General features: G+C 41.7%; 1 protein-coding gene across 1 annotated transcript in view; it reads right to left on the bottom strand.

Annotated features, from left to right (window-relative positions):
* TMEM131 (transmembrane protein 131) overlaps positions 1-15,336 on the bottom strand; it is a 291,771-nt gene that overhangs the window by 24,595 nt on the left and 251,840 nt on the right. Inside the window, exons 26-31 of the mRNA XM_006876610.1 lie at positions 12,933-13,084; positions 12,405-12,547; positions 11,560-11,746; positions 10,352-10,537; positions 8,863-9,021; positions 7,878-8,476 (exon numbers count right to left, since the gene is read on the bottom strand). Coding sequence (XP_006876672.1) covers positions 7,878-8,476; positions 8,863-9,021; positions 10,352-10,537; positions 11,560-11,746; positions 12,405-12,547; positions 12,933-13,084 — 1,426 coding nt within the window. The remainder of the gene's footprint in view (positions 1-7,877; positions 8,477-8,862; positions 9,022-10,351; positions 10,538-11,559; positions 11,747-12,404; positions 12,548-12,932; positions 13,085-15,336) is intronic.

The following is a 15,336-nucleotide window of genomic DNA, read 5'->3' as shown; positions in this document are numbered from 1 at the left end:
CAGACAGTATCACTAATATCGCATGCAAGTAAAATTTTGCTAAAGATAATTTAAAAATGGCTGCAACAGTACATTGATAGAGAACTGCCAGAGGTTTAAGCTGGATTCAGAGAAGGATGTGGAATGAGGGATATCACTGTTGATATCAGATGGGTCTTGGCTAGAAGTGGAGAATACCAGAAAGATGTTTACCTATGTTTTATTGAATATCCAAAGGCTTTTGATTGTGTGGATCATGACAAGCTATGGACAACACTGTACAGAGTAAGTATTCCGGACACTTAATTGTGCTCATGAGGAACCTGCACACAGACCAAGAGGCAGTTTTTCAAACAGAACAAGGGAACACTGGTGGTGGTGGTTATGTGCCATGTAGTAGGTTCCGACTCATAGCAACCTTGCATAGGGTTTCTAAGGCTGTAAATCTTTATGGAAGCAGAAAGCCTCATCTTTCTCCTAGGCAATGGCTGATAGTTTAGAACTGCTGACCTTGAAGTTAGCAGCCCAACTCATAACCACTATGCTACCAGAGCTCCTTTAAGGGAACACTAAATAGCTTAAAATTAGGAAAGGTATGCCCCAGGTTGTATTCTTTCACCAAACTTACTCAGTTTGTATGATGAACACATATTCCGAGAAGCTGGATTATATGAAGAAGTATATGGCATCAGGGCTGGAGGAAGACTCATTAATAACCTGTGATACTCAGATAATACAACCTTCCTTGCTCAAAACAAAAAGGACTTAAAATACTTACTGATGAAGATCAAAGACCACAGCTTTTGGTATGGGTTGCATCTCAATGTAAAGAAAACAAAAATCCTCACAACTGGAACAATAAATAACATCCATAAAAATGGAGAAAAGATTGAAATTGTCTAAGATTTCATTCTGCTCCAATTAACCAGCAACACTTATGGAAGCTACAGCCCTGAAATCAAATGGCATGTTGCATTAGGCAAATCAGCTGCATAGGACCTCTTTAAAAGTGAAGAGCAAAGATGTCAGTTTGAGGACTAAGGGGCGCCTGACCCAAGTCATGGTATTTTCAGTAACCTCATATGCCTGTGAAAGTTGGACAGTGAATAAGGAAGACCAGAGACGAACTGATGTATTTGAGTTATGGTATTAGGGAAGAATATTAAAAATATCATGGACTGCCAGAAGAACAAATTAGTCGGTGTTGGAAGTATAGCCAGAGTGCTCCTTAGAAGCCGGGATGGCCAGACTTCGTCTCTCATATTTCAGACATATTTTCAGGAGGGACCAGTCACTAGAGAAGGACAAAAGCTTGGTAAAGTGGAGTGCTGGAGGGAAAGAGGAAGAACCCCAATGAGATGGAGTGGCACAGTGGCAGCAGCAATGGGCTCAAGTGTAACGACTGTGAAGTTGGCACAGATCTGGGCAGTGTTCCGTTCTGTTGTGCACAGTCACTATGAGTCAGTACCGATTTGATGGCACCCAACAACAACAGGCAAGTGATAGGAGTCCTGGTGTTGTGCTGTAGGGTTAGCACTGGACTGCTAATCACAAAGTCAGTGGTTCACATCCACTTGTTGCTCCCTGGAAACCCTATTCAGGGTCATATGAGTTGGAACCAAGTCAATGGCACTAAACAACAACAAGAAGCAAGTGACACTTGAAAAATTACAAAATTTGCATGTCTGAATTAAAGAAAGTGAAAACTCATTAGACAGATTAAATTCCTATGACCAACAGTTTAAGCCAGGATTGAGCCATACCATGTAATTAGCAAATGAAACTTCTCTGCTGTCATCAAGTTGATTCCGACTCATAGTGACTGCGCAGGACAGAGTACAACTGCTCCTTGGGGTTCTGAGGCTGTAAATCTATGTGAGCAGACGGCCTTGGCTTTCTACTGCACAGCGGCTGGTTGATTTCAACCACCTGCCTTCTGGTTAGCAGCTCAATGCTTAATCCCTGTACCACCAGGGTTCCAAATACCCTAAAGATATCCACTATAATGAACTCAAGCAGACTGTGACATGAAGCTGACAAGTGCTCTTTATATGGCAAGCTCCGTTTCCCTTGACTTCATGTCCTGACTCCAGGGATTAAAAGGAGGGTGTATTGGACCTAACCTCAAGTTTGCCCAGAAACAGAAGTCAGACTGCTTAAAATTCTGACAAGTATCCCTGCTTACAGGTCTAGTACCTTAATCATGGAGCATGATCTTTACTGACAACAGTGAGATTCCGACCCTGACCAGATAATCAAGTATGAACTGACTCTATTTTCTCAGTGTCTTCTTGGGTATTCTTCACTCTATTTCAGGGGAACTCCTTGACTGACCAGATAACCACTAGATGGGACCTGAGCCCCATATCCCAAAGACATTCACTGGGTGACATTTCACTGGTGGGAGGGACTATAATGTCCTGACACTGCATCCAAATCACCTATGGCTCTTGTCAAAAATGCAGCTTCGGATTCAGTCTTCTGGGTTGGGGCCCACCAGGCTACATTTCTAACAAGCTCCTGGGTGGTGATGCTGCTCGACCTATCGCTGGTCCCTTACACTTCTTGTTCCCAGATGCTAAGCTGATCGGGAGCGCCTGCTTCCCTAAGGCCAACACTATAGCCCTTCTCTTTGCTCACTCTTCTCAAGCTTCTCTGACAATGTTGGGCAAATTGGGTTACATTGACTCCAAAGACTGGTTACCTTTGACCATGGGACCATATATTGCAGAGGAGGAGGGAGGGAGTTCGGGATGAGTTTTTGTACTTTTAACTCTGAACCTTGCCTGTCCTTTCCTTGTAGTCAAGGCTTGGCAGGTAGGCAGGGGGTGATTGGTCGTATCTCTCTGTACCTAGAACCCCCTACATTTAGGACAACTGTAACACATTGAAGGAGCCCTGGGAACATAGTGGATTACAAGCTGGGCTGCTAAGCACAAGGTCAGCAGTTCAAATTTACTGGTCACTCCTTAGGAGACAAATGAGGTTTTCTGCTCCCATAAAGATTTATAGCATTGGAAACCCTCCACGGCACATAACCATCACTGATGTGGAGCTGTAGGATAAGCACTCGACTGCTAACCACAAGGCTGGCAGTTCAAATCCACTAGCTGCTCCTTGGGAACCCTATACAGGGTCGCTATGAGTTGGAAGAGACTCAGTGGCACTCAACAACAGTGTAACACTCTATTCTACACTCTACATATCTCAACATCACAGCACATCGCCCTAACAGTCCTTGAGGGGGCAATTGTCTTCCTCATGGACTTCTTACCCTCAAGCTCCCATCATCTGGACACTGAACTTTACACAGGTCAACTGACTCTTATCTGTAACCCTCAATTCCAAATGCTCCCTAACTTCCTCCTCAGCCCCAAATCACCTAGAAACCAAACTTGATATGAGATGGCTGAACCAAAGCTACTTTTACAGTCTTAGGAACCATACAGCATATGTATTGTAAACTTTCCAAAATACCGAATTCCCAAACACATGTGATTCCAAGGCTGTGGGTTAATTAAGGGACTGTGGATCTCTAGCTCTGTGGCCTCCCCAGAATACAGGCCAAATACAGGCCAATACTGTATTTTCACTACACTTCAGCATCCTACTTCCAAGGCTGCTGCTGGTTCTCCCCTACCCTACCCCAAATCTTAAACTCTCATGGCTCATTTTTAGACTACAGTACCCTATCATTCCTTTGATCTTACCACACCTGCAATTGGACCTGTATAGATTTGTTGATCCCTTGTCTTGCCCACATTCTCTGACTGTGAGGCTTCTTCTTCTAGCTTAAGGTCCTTCCCTATTCTGATAATTTTACACAGTCCAGCTCAGCCATCATTTTCTTCCCAACACCCTCTTGACATTCTCACCGTTTTTTTCCTGTTTCTGTCCTGAAGAATTCCAACAATGTCTTACTCTACTCCTCACCCTTGGGTTACAGAGCACAATGGAGAATAAAGACACAAGTGTAAGGTAATGTCACAATGACCCCCAGCTGGGCCTGACGGGTTGCCAGAGGGGCCGCTCTGCAAATCCAAGTCTCGTTTCTTATGGAACTGAAGTCCATAGAATTTAAAGCTATTTGGACTTTGACTATTTCAAGATTTCTCTAATTTCTTTTTTTTATCCTACCCCCTTCCTGTTTAGCTGACTGCTATTTTAGTACAAGTAAAAACTCCCCTCTATATGGTTTCCGAGGCTGTAAATCTTTACGGGAGCAAAAAGCCTCATCTTTCTCCCGTTGGACAGCTGATAGTTTCGAACTGCTGACCCTGAGGTTTACAGCCTGATTCGTAACCACTACGCTTCCAGAGCTCCTCCACCTCCTTGGAGTATCTCTTTATTTCCTTCTCTTCTTTTTGGAGACAGAGCATAATAGAATCAGACAGACATGGGTTTGGCTCTTTTATGCCCCATGTAACTTTTTTTTAAGACTGAGTTTCCTTACTAGAGAAACACAGTTTCAGCAATACAAGCTCCCAGGGTGTGTGAGACTTGCAAACAGCCATGTTAAGAAGGGACTGACCAACACACTGCTCTCAGTGCTACTCTTCCTTGGACCATAGATAGTTCCAAGCATCATGTGCATTTGTTATTTTTTTAAATGGTAAATCCTCTTTTTCTTGTTAAGAACAGGATGGCACAGAAAACATAGGTTGAAGTGTTCACATTCCCTTTCACTTGTTCTCCCTTTCCCTCAACACACAAGTGGCCACTGTTAACAGTGGGATGCAAGTGACTCCTGGGAACCTGACTTTCAGCCCTGTGGTTGTGGTTTTACAGAAACTGGTTTCAAGGCCGTAAGTACTGTTCTGACTGCCAGGCTCTGTGGAACCCTGCCTGACCTTGCTGGGCTAGGCTTACCGCATCACCTAGCTGCTTCCTACCTGCTGCCTGCTGGACTTCTTGTAGGTCTTTTGCTTTCTGCTTGTTCTATTTCTTATACTCAGATCAAGCACCACGTTGACATTTCTGCTAGAGTGTTCCATAGCCACATATATAGTCTCAAGAGGCAGAAGATGATCGTGTGTCATGTTCTGTCAGACCTCTAGTCCTTTCTTAATAATAAAGCAGTAGCTACACCTTATGATGGAGTCCTGGTGTGATGCTGGGCGTTAATGCGTTGGACTGCAAAGTTGGTTTGAATGGCAAAGGTCAGCGGTTCAAGCTCACCAGCTGCTCCTAGGAAATCCTATACAGGGTCGCTATGGGTTGGAACCGACTCAATGGCACTTAACAACAACAACAACCACCTTATGATGTAGCTAGTAGCTGTCCTCTCTATTTTAAAGACAAGCAAATGGAGGCCAAGAGAGGCCATTTTCTCTAAAGTTACAGTCAGTAAATGGTAAAGCAAGGATTTGACAGGAGCCTGCCTGCAGATGTAGAGCCTGGCTTCTTCACCCCACACCACTCTGCCTTTCCCTAACCGAGACAGTGGCTTATCACACTGCCTAAGTCCGAAATGGGAATGGACACACGCCATCTTTTCTTCAGTTATAGCAGAATTTTACACTGACCACACAACTTTGATGGGTTTTAAGCCTCAATGTAGAAATGCCTTTGCCTACTCCATGGGTTTATGTGTTATATGTGAGAGAAACCACATAAGTACATTGTTGTTGTTAAGTGCCGTGAAGTCGGTTCCGACTCATAGCGACCCTGCACAGGGTTTCCAAGGCTGTTAATCTTTACGGGAGCAGAACGCCTCATCTTTCTCCCGCGGAACCGCTGGTAGTTTCGAACTGCTGACCTTACGGTTCGCAGCCCGATTCGTAACCACCACGCTACCAGAGCTCCTTAGATAATGATTATCTACCTGTACCAAATCTCTACTAAAGCCAACCATGAAATCAAGGAATTTTTGGGTGCCATTTTCCACTGGGGAGCTCATCTATAGGATGAGCACAGGACTGTGAACCACAAGGTCGGCAGTCTGAGCCCACCAGTTGCTGCTCCTCAGGAGAAAAGTGAAACTTTCTTCTCTACGTTCCAGATGAATGACCCTAACCAAAATGGACTGATCATACTGACATTTGATGACTACCTTTGACACTGGAAATCAGGTAGGTAACTTTACTGTCAAACTCTTTGTGCATTTTATGAATGCCCCTCACATGACAAAAACACCTGTATAACTTGATCTAATAATAAAAAAAGAAACTTTATGCATTCAGTTTATGCTAGTATAAAGGTTACCCTTTTTGTTGTTGTGGAGTACAATCGAGTCAGTTCCGACTCATAGCTACTCTGCATAAGGTTTACAAGGAGTGGCTGGTGACTTTTAATTGCCAACCTTGTGGTTCAAACCGACCTTTTGGTCCAGTGCTCATCCTACAGCACAATACCAGGACTCTAAGATTACCCTACAAATTCTAAAAGTTATTAACAATGGGTTAGCAAAAAACAAAAATAAAGAAAAAAACATTTGTGTAGAAATGAATAACATTCAAGAACATTTTACTGTTTTACAAACCCAAACACATTCAATTCTAAGAGAAGTCTCTACATACCCAGTTCTCATATAATGGGGACTAGGATATTCTCTATAGAAAACTCTTAAGATTTGGGATGGCAGGTTTCTTCTGGCTAAATTCTCTGTGTAAACTAGAAGCAAAAACTCCTCATAAATCAGTAAGGGAGCTATTTAAATAGACTTGGAATAACATGTATTAGCAAGGCTACCAAAGGAGAGAAAGGTAGATGCAAAAAAGTTCAGGCAATAAAGGGATATAGAAATGACTAGAGGCTGGTTCCTGGCTTTTACACTTTGATTTTGAAGGTTACAAATGAGCCTACCTACGTGTGTGTGGTATGGAGACTTCTAAGAGAGCTCCCCATGGTCCCCACATCCTGGTATGAGTCCTTGTGGAGTTTTGAGTATGGGCTGAAACACACTTCTAATGACCAGAATCCTACAAAAGGGATAGGATGTCGCTTCTAAGATTACGTAAGGAAAGACTCCAACTTTTGTCCTGGTATGTTTCACTCTCTCTCTCGCCTGTTAGTCCTGATGAAGCCAACTGGCACACTGGGAGCTGCACTAGACAGAGGAGAGCAGGCAGGCTTCTAGCTGAGCCAGCAAGGCGCTGATGTCCTCAGTTCAGTAAGAGCCTGTGAAGAACTGAATCCCACCAACAACCACTGGAGTGAGCTGAAAGGTGGATCTGCCTGCAGTGGAATTTAAGATGACTTCTGCCCTGGCCAACACCTTGATGGAGTCAGAGGACCCAGTTAAGAGGCAACCAGATTCCTGGCCATAGAAACTGTGAGAGAATAAATGCTATTGTTTTAAGTTAGGTCTTGAGGTAATGCGTTACCCAGAAATAGAGAATACAGTATATAGAACTCTAATGCAGAGATTAGTAAACTCTTTGTATAAAGGGCCACATAATCAGTATTTTTCAGCTTTGAGAGCCATATGGTTGGTCTCTGCTGTAACTACTCATCTGTCGCGGTTTTGTGAAAATGAATGTGTCTGAGTTCCAGTAAAACTTTACTTACAAAACCAGAAGACACTCTGACCCACTGGCTTTAGTTTGCCAACCTCTGTTCTAAAGTAAAAGTTGAGCAGCAATCCTATTGTTGAGTTAAAAGGCAGACAATCCCCATTTTACATCTGTGTTCAAAATTTTTTCGCAGCAATAATCACAGCCAGCTGAAAAGGAAAATAGTAGGTGCCTAGCCAATTTCTGATTGTGGTGAGCAATCTAAGAAATATGAACATCTTTTATGACAAATAGAGAAGTTGAAGCCCAACACTGGAGATAAGGCTGAACCAGGAGAACTAATAAACCATCTGGTTATCCCAACGACAATCCCAAGATCACCTTAGCTGGTTACTGGCTTTTCTCCCACAGCATGTTTTGCTGACACTGTGAACAGATGGTTACCTTTGGTTTTTGACACTGGTGATGGAGGTTGCTCTGTAAATACTTCTAGAGGTGGGGAGTCATGGTGGTCGAAGTCTTTGTCCATGGCTTCTATGAGACTTGTGATGTCTGAGTCCTCTGAGCTGTGTCTTGTGCTATTGGCACGTTCTGGGTGGGAAGGGTGCACAAGGGGGGCAGGAGACAGCCTCTCCGGCGGCGGCTCCTGGTGCTGAGGCACTGATGGCGGTGGTAGAGGTTGAGAGTGCTGTTCCAGCGTGCTGTGGACATGGTGCTGGCTGCTCTGCTGGCTTTGTTTGGCCCCTCTGGACTTCCTGCCTGCTGTATGACCCAGAGTCACTGCATTTGAATCTAAGACAAGGGGACTTGCTTTGCTAGCAGCTTGGGAGGAAGCCGTTTGAGCAGAAGTCCTGCTAGAGGTACTTGAACTGTTTTTGGATCTGACGCTGTCTACGTCAGCTGAGTTTCTACTGCTGTGACTGCTGTGTGGATGGACTGAGGTGCCACACTGCTTGTGACTCCCTGTACTTGATCTGGATGACGAGCCGCCTGTTCCACAGAACCCTCTACTGTGACTGGGCTCGCAGCTGAGCGGGTTCAAGCTGAAAAAAAGGATCAACTGCAGATCAGGAGACAGCAACCCACAAAAATCTAACAGTAAAAAAGACTTTTAAGTCATCAGTACAGCCATCACAAACATACGTTCCACTCTAAGAAAAGAAGCAACAGGAAAGAAGGGTAATGTTCACAATTCTACAGAGGTCTTTTTTATCTGAAAATCCACGCAGTGAGCCAGTGATCTGAGACTAAAACATAACTGATCTCTGGTGTGAGGGCTGGTAAATAAGCCTATATCCAGGGTATTATTAAGTAATTAAAGATTTTCTTTCCCCTGAGCAAAGGTGAAAACAGGAAACCTATTTTTCCCTCTAATTACATCAGTCAAATCTACGCATACTACAGAACAATTTTGGGCATGTGAACATACTTTCCTTCAGATGAAATACCAACGATTCTCCTGAGATCAAATGGCCTTCCCATATCAAAGGGTGGGTTTGAGGCCTCAAAAGACAGTCGCCTCCGAAATGGTTCCCAAATTCCTTGAGCTTCCAAATAGGCTGTTCCAATTACCAACAGAAAGAGGGCACTGTAGGGGTAGAGAAGTTGGAGGGTCAAGATTCATTTATTAGTGCAAGAGTGACAAGGTTAGTTATTTCAAAATTTGATACCATAGCCCCTTGGCAAAGTACAATATGATACATTAAAAAAAAGATGCCTGTCGTAATTTTTAATGTTTGCTGTTAAGTGTCGTCAAGTTGATTCTGACCCATAGTGACCCTGTATAGGGTTTCCAAGGAGCAGCTAGAGAGCTTGAACCACCGACTTTGCAGTTCAAGTGACTTTGCAGTCTGATGCATTAGCCTACAGCGTCACACCAGGATTCACCATTTTTAATGGACAAGATGAAAACAAAGTTTTATGGATAAAAGTTTGTACACTATGTCTTCCATGGAGGCTTATGGAACATAAATAATGATTAGTATTAGAAGACAGACCTGGAGGATGATTCTTCCTTTACTAAGAAGTGGCTTCTTCCATCTTTTTTTAAATTCTCAATTCTCTTCCCTTAAAAGAAGGAGCCCTGGTGGCACTGTAGGTTAGGTGACAGACTGCTAACCACAAGATCACTCAACTCCATGGGTGAAAGGTATGGCTGGCTGTTCCCACAGAGATTTACAGTCTTGGAAACTATATAAGGGGTCACCATGAGTCAGAATTGACTTGATAACAGTGAGTTTGGCTTTGTTCTGGTTTCCCTTAAAGGAAGATGTGAGGTAACTATGTAAATTAATTTAAAGGTGAGTATATCTTGAGTCTCAAACTACATAAAGAAATATTTGGGAAAAACAGAGAAAAGGATGCTGAGGATTAAAAAAATATTTTAATCAGCTTCACATTTCTTCGGTTCTCTTCAAGAGGAATATACTTATATGTTGAGGAAATTTTATATGCCCAAATCAAGTTGGTGGATAACATAAAATATTATGAGTTTTACCTGGTAAACTATGAATGTTTTTTCTTTTAGAAACTAATGTGTACTTCATTTGTATAATGGAGTCCTGGTGTGGCACTGTATGCAGGATTAAGTACTAGACTGTTAACTGCAAGGCTGGTTGTTCAAACCGACCAGTTGTTCTTTGGAAACCTGTACAGCGTTGCTATGAGTCATAAGTGAATTGAAAGCATTTAACAACAACAGCAATTTATTTATGTAACAAATTTCAAAGGTAAAGAAGACATTTGCTGTATATACCACTCATGAATGGTGTCTGTCTCCTATAGTATGCAAGCTTGATGAAAGCAGAGGTCTGTTTTGTTTGCTGGTGTATTCCCAGTACTTTGAACAGTGACTGGCCTGCAGTGGGCATGGTGCTAAATGACAAGCGAATACCAACCTCATAAGAAGACACAAGTACCTCATTATTCCTGAGATGATGATGTACAGAGCCAGTTCCCAGTTGGGTCTGGGCAGGGCTTCTGCACAGGTTGCTAACATATGGTACGGGAGGGATGCATTCAATATGAATACAAATTCAGAGCCGCTTGCTGTTATGAACTTCAGTTCGCGAATAACTCTGGAAGCTGTGAAATCAGGAGTAAACCTGAAACAGAATGATGCCAGTAAGGCACAGTATTACAAATACACACACGCAGTTTAAATACAACTCTATTCTTAAGAACTTTTGGTGGATAACACAAAATATTACAGTTTGATGCTTTTATTTAACTTCCTCGGATGGCTCGTGAGAGGAATAACTCAATTCTGTGACTAGCTGGAGAAATTACATAGAACAATAGTTAAGTTTTGTATAATTATTAATTCAAAAAGCAGTCTCTTGGCTTCTTTCCCTTCCTTCCTCCTTTATCTGAACCCACATTCTCCCCCAGCCTACCTTCCCTGTTCTACCTTTTCTGAAGACCATCGTAGCCCTAGGTCTTTTCAGTCATCTTTTGTAGTATTGCTTCTGCATACAATTCTTTCTTTTTTTTTTTTTTCCTGATGACTGTGTGTTTCCCACTAGCTGATCTGCACCCTGAGGGAAGATGTCTTGTTGCTTTCCTCACTGTACCTGTAAGTGGCAAGCACAATACTTTGCCTGCAAAGGTGCAACTGCTTACTAAGTAAACATTGACAATCATGAAATTACTATTCAATTAAGGAGGCGGGCTTATATTCACCACATAAGCCTTATAACATGACAGATTAGTAATTAATTGCTAAATTCGTTGCAGAATTCTGTCTTCTAATCAAGTTGTACGCATAGAAAGTCTGTACATGTACGATGCAAGTCGCTGGTATGTTGCTGAGTCACTGCGAATTCATAGCTACTTTCTAACCAACATTTTATGCTTTAACACAACTCTGAAAATAATTTTGAAACTGGTTTCTAAGATTACCCCCATCTTCTTTGACGATAGAGGAAGTTTCACAACTTTGATATATGAAGAAATAGCACAGCCAAAAATGAAGTAAACAATAGTGAAATGAATGCATTTATAGATAAGGTCCTTTTTGTTTTGTAATGTAAAATTTTATCTTCACATAAATCTTGAGCAAAGTCTAGTAAAAAAGTTAAGTGAGAAGCTTAACTTTATATCATTATGTCTTATGAAAAATACTTACAATATGATGATTTCTTTAGAAGCATTGGCACTTAGTGCAAACTCTTGACAATTCACAACTTTAAAGCCATATCCTTCACATGAGTATCCACTGATTTCAATGGCTTCTATGTGAATTTGAAGTTGTCCTGTATTCTCTACTTTAAATGTTCTTTTCAATGTGAAATTTGGTTCTCTTAGTCTCAATGCTAAAGAAAAAAAAAATTAGGACCCAGTATAAATCTTGCCATCAAGTACTCCCCATCCAAATGTTATACAATTTAGGATTCAGTATAAACCCTGTTATCATGGGATCTCCATCCAAATGTTAATACATTATTCATGAACTGCTGTATGTCAGAAGGAGCTCTGGTAGTGTAGTGGTTAAGAGATGGGCTGCTAATCTCAAGGTCAGCAGTTAGAACTACCAGCCGTTCCATGGAAGAAAGATAACACTTTCTGCTCCCTTAAATATTTACAGCCTTGGAAACCCTACATAGGGTCGTTATGAGTCGCAGCCACCCACCACTGTACGTCAGAGATTATGAACCAACCCACAAGATAAAGAGCTCAGCTATTACTCAGATTTCATTAGGAAAGCTTCATTTTTAAAATGATGTCGTTTTAGATAGCAAAAGTTTAATTAGGCCTTAGGTATGCAATAAGTACTGATAATTTAAATCTTACTAAGATCCAAATCAAACCAATTTAATAGGTCTGAAAGCAAGACACCATATCCCTTTAAAATCTTAAGACATTCATTACTATTATAACTGTGTGCACAGAGGAAAATACTACTTTTAGAATTATTTACTGCTGAAAGCAAACAGTGAAATTGATGTTCTTGGAACTCTCTGGAATACTCACTATCTGTACAATCTTTTAATAGTGCTTCTGTGATTTTAAAGCGTAAGGAGCTTCCAGGACCCGGAAACTTGCCAGCCACTCTTAAGTTCTCAGTTGTTCCATGTCCTTGGACCATCATGGCATCCATCACGGTCAGGTTGTTCCTATGCAAGAACAAACAACAGAATTCTCCTCTCATTAAATCTGTACAACCTTTGAATATATAATTTCTACTGTAAATTTATAAATAACCATGCATAAATTAATAAACTAAATGTACTGGCAAATATTCGTATTTTACACATTTTTACATAGAGAAGAGCAAGAGGTTTTCATATTTTAAAAATCACAAATGGTAGCAAGACACTATTCATGTTTTTCAGCAATAAATGTAGTCAGAAAGGCATATCCACTAGGCGTGAGGTGTTCGTACTCGGGCAAAGTAGATATTCTATTTTACAAATCAGATATGCAAACACATTTTCAAGCAAATCAAGAACTGCTATTTAAGTACTAACACTGAACTCTCACCTCAACCATAGAACCTACCTGACGATGATCAGTGAAGAAACTGTTCTGTTGTGAATTGGAGTAAACTTCACTTTGACAGATTTCTTTTCTCCAGGTTTTAAAATTAGATTTAAAATTAAATGTCGAGAGAGACCCTCTGTAAATCCCGTTGAACTTTGCAATGGAAGAGCCTTGAATCATTGGGTAAATAAATAGGAGTTGTTAATAATGTTCTCTGGAAAAATTTTTTCTTTTGTTCCATCTACAGTCTAATACCAGGAGTCCAGAGGTACAAGGTTGGTTTGAACCACAGGGTCAGTGGTTCAAGCTTACCAGCAGCTTCTAGGAAATGCTATAAAACCACAGGGTCACTATGGGTGGGAACCGACTCGATGGCACTTAACAACAATGACACAGTCTAATATATAGAGTTTCCAAATTTACTAAATATGTACATAATTTTATTCCTTGTGATTTAGACATGAGTTAGCAGGTAAGCATAGCCCGGCAACCAGTTAATGATCCTGTAAGTTCTGCATTAAGACCAAATTAGGGGTCTTGTTGTGCTCTGTCACCAAACAAAATCCTCATGGCATTTGTTTTGGTACATAGTTAGGGTTTATTTTGAATCTTTTAAAATTAAAAATATAATACAGATACAGAAAATTATACTAATTTAAGACAATTTGATCAACCATGCATATGTCAAGAGGAACAAATCATGACTGAACCGAGGTCCCAAAGGACCATGGACTTTGGAACTTTCTCGACGTTTCAGTTTTGATGATATAGTGTAAGACCACACATCGCTAGGGACATGAAGATCCCTTCCTAGGCCTTGCCCTTTTCGAAAGTTTTTGAGTCATTGCACCAAATGATCAGACCTAAGGAAATAGTAGTCCATGGAAGCAGCAGTCAAGAAACCAAATGATGTACTGCATCGGGTAAATCTGCTGCAAACAACCTCTTTAAAGTATTGAAAGCAAAGATGTCACCTTAAGGACTAAGGTGGGCCTGATCCAAGCCATGGTTATTTCCAATTGCATGTGAAAGATGGACAATGAATAAGACCAAAGAAAAATCGGTGCCAGAAGAATGAACAAATCTGTCTTGGAAGAAGTACAGCCAGAATGTTCCTTAGAAGCCAGAAAGGTAAGAGTGTGCCTCATGTACTTTGGACATGTGATCAGATGGGTTCAGTCCCTGGGCAAGGACATACTTGGGAGACGGTCAGTGAAGTAAAGGAAGGCTCTCAACGAGATGGACTGACACAGTGCAATGATTGGGAAGATGGCACAGCGGCAGACAATGTTTCGTTTATTATATATATGAATCGCTATGAGTGACCCGGAGTCCTGGTATGGCGCTGTGGGAAAGCACTGAACTGCTAACTACAAGGTCGATAGCCACTCCTTGGAAACCCTATACAGAGTCACTATGGGTTGGAACTCATGTGATGGCACTTAACAACATGAGTGACCCCGAAGTCCTTGTGTGGACGGCTAACTGTAAGGTTGGTGGTTGAAATCCACCAGTTGCTCCTGGGAAACCCTTACAGAGTCTCTAGGGGTTGGAACTGACTGAATGGCACTTAACAAAAACAAGTGGCCCCTAACAACAAGAAGAACTAGAATAAGGGAGTCTGAAGCCAAGGGAGTTCTATGGATTTCCTAGGTAGCTACTGGAACCCTGAGCGGGTAGAGAAAAACTTCCAAGCTGGAGATGGCTGTGCTGAAGTGGGAGGAGTTGTGTCAGCACCCAGTGACTAAGTCTAGGTTGAGAGGAAAGGCTGTGTGAATAGCTGGGGTCTGGACTGATAAGGGAAGCCAAGGTAAAGTTTCCTTCAACTGGCTGAATTCCACAAATTGATGCCAGTAGATGTGCATCCTGTTCAACAACTCCTGACTCAGGAAGCCTGGGTATAGGAGAAGAAAAGGACCAACAGGAGAAGGACTTAGATGTTTACTTTGGTTTTTAATTTCTGGATGGTTATTTGATTGATGTTATCTGCAAATAAAAGCAAGCTGCTCTCTGTAAGTGATAAGTGGTTTTCACTAATGCCAATACTATTGAAGTGTCTTGATAGGATGGACACAGTGTCTGTGGAGGGATTATTATGGCTACAGGTAGGGGTTCTCATTCCAGTAGCCTTGTGGCTGCTTGGGAGTTTAGGATCACTCCTGCAGCAATCTGGGTGTGCAATATACAACAATTTTCATAATAATAAATAGATGCTATTTGCCTTTTAGCATATGATCAAGAGCCAATGATACTGAAGGAGGAAGTCCACGGTGCATTATAGAAATTGACAAAGAACAAAGCACCAGGAATTGATGGAATAAAAATGGAAATCTTTCAAGAAAGTGAGGCAGCACAGGAGGCACTGACTCATCTCTGCCAAGAAATTTGGAAGACAACTATCTGGCCGACTGAATGGAAAAGA

This window comes from Chrysochloris asiatica, unplaced genomic scaffold (genome assembly GCF_000296735.1).
Source record: "Chrysochloris asiatica unplaced genomic scaffold, ChrAsi1.0 scaffold00395, whole genome shotgun sequence".
Classification (NCBI taxonomy): Eukaryota; Metazoa; Chordata; class Mammalia; order Afrosoricida; family Chrysochloridae; genus Chrysochloris; species Chrysochloris asiatica.
The sequence above is the reverse complement of the archived record's forward strand: the minus strand, read 5'-3'. Positions and strand labels throughout refer to the sequence as shown.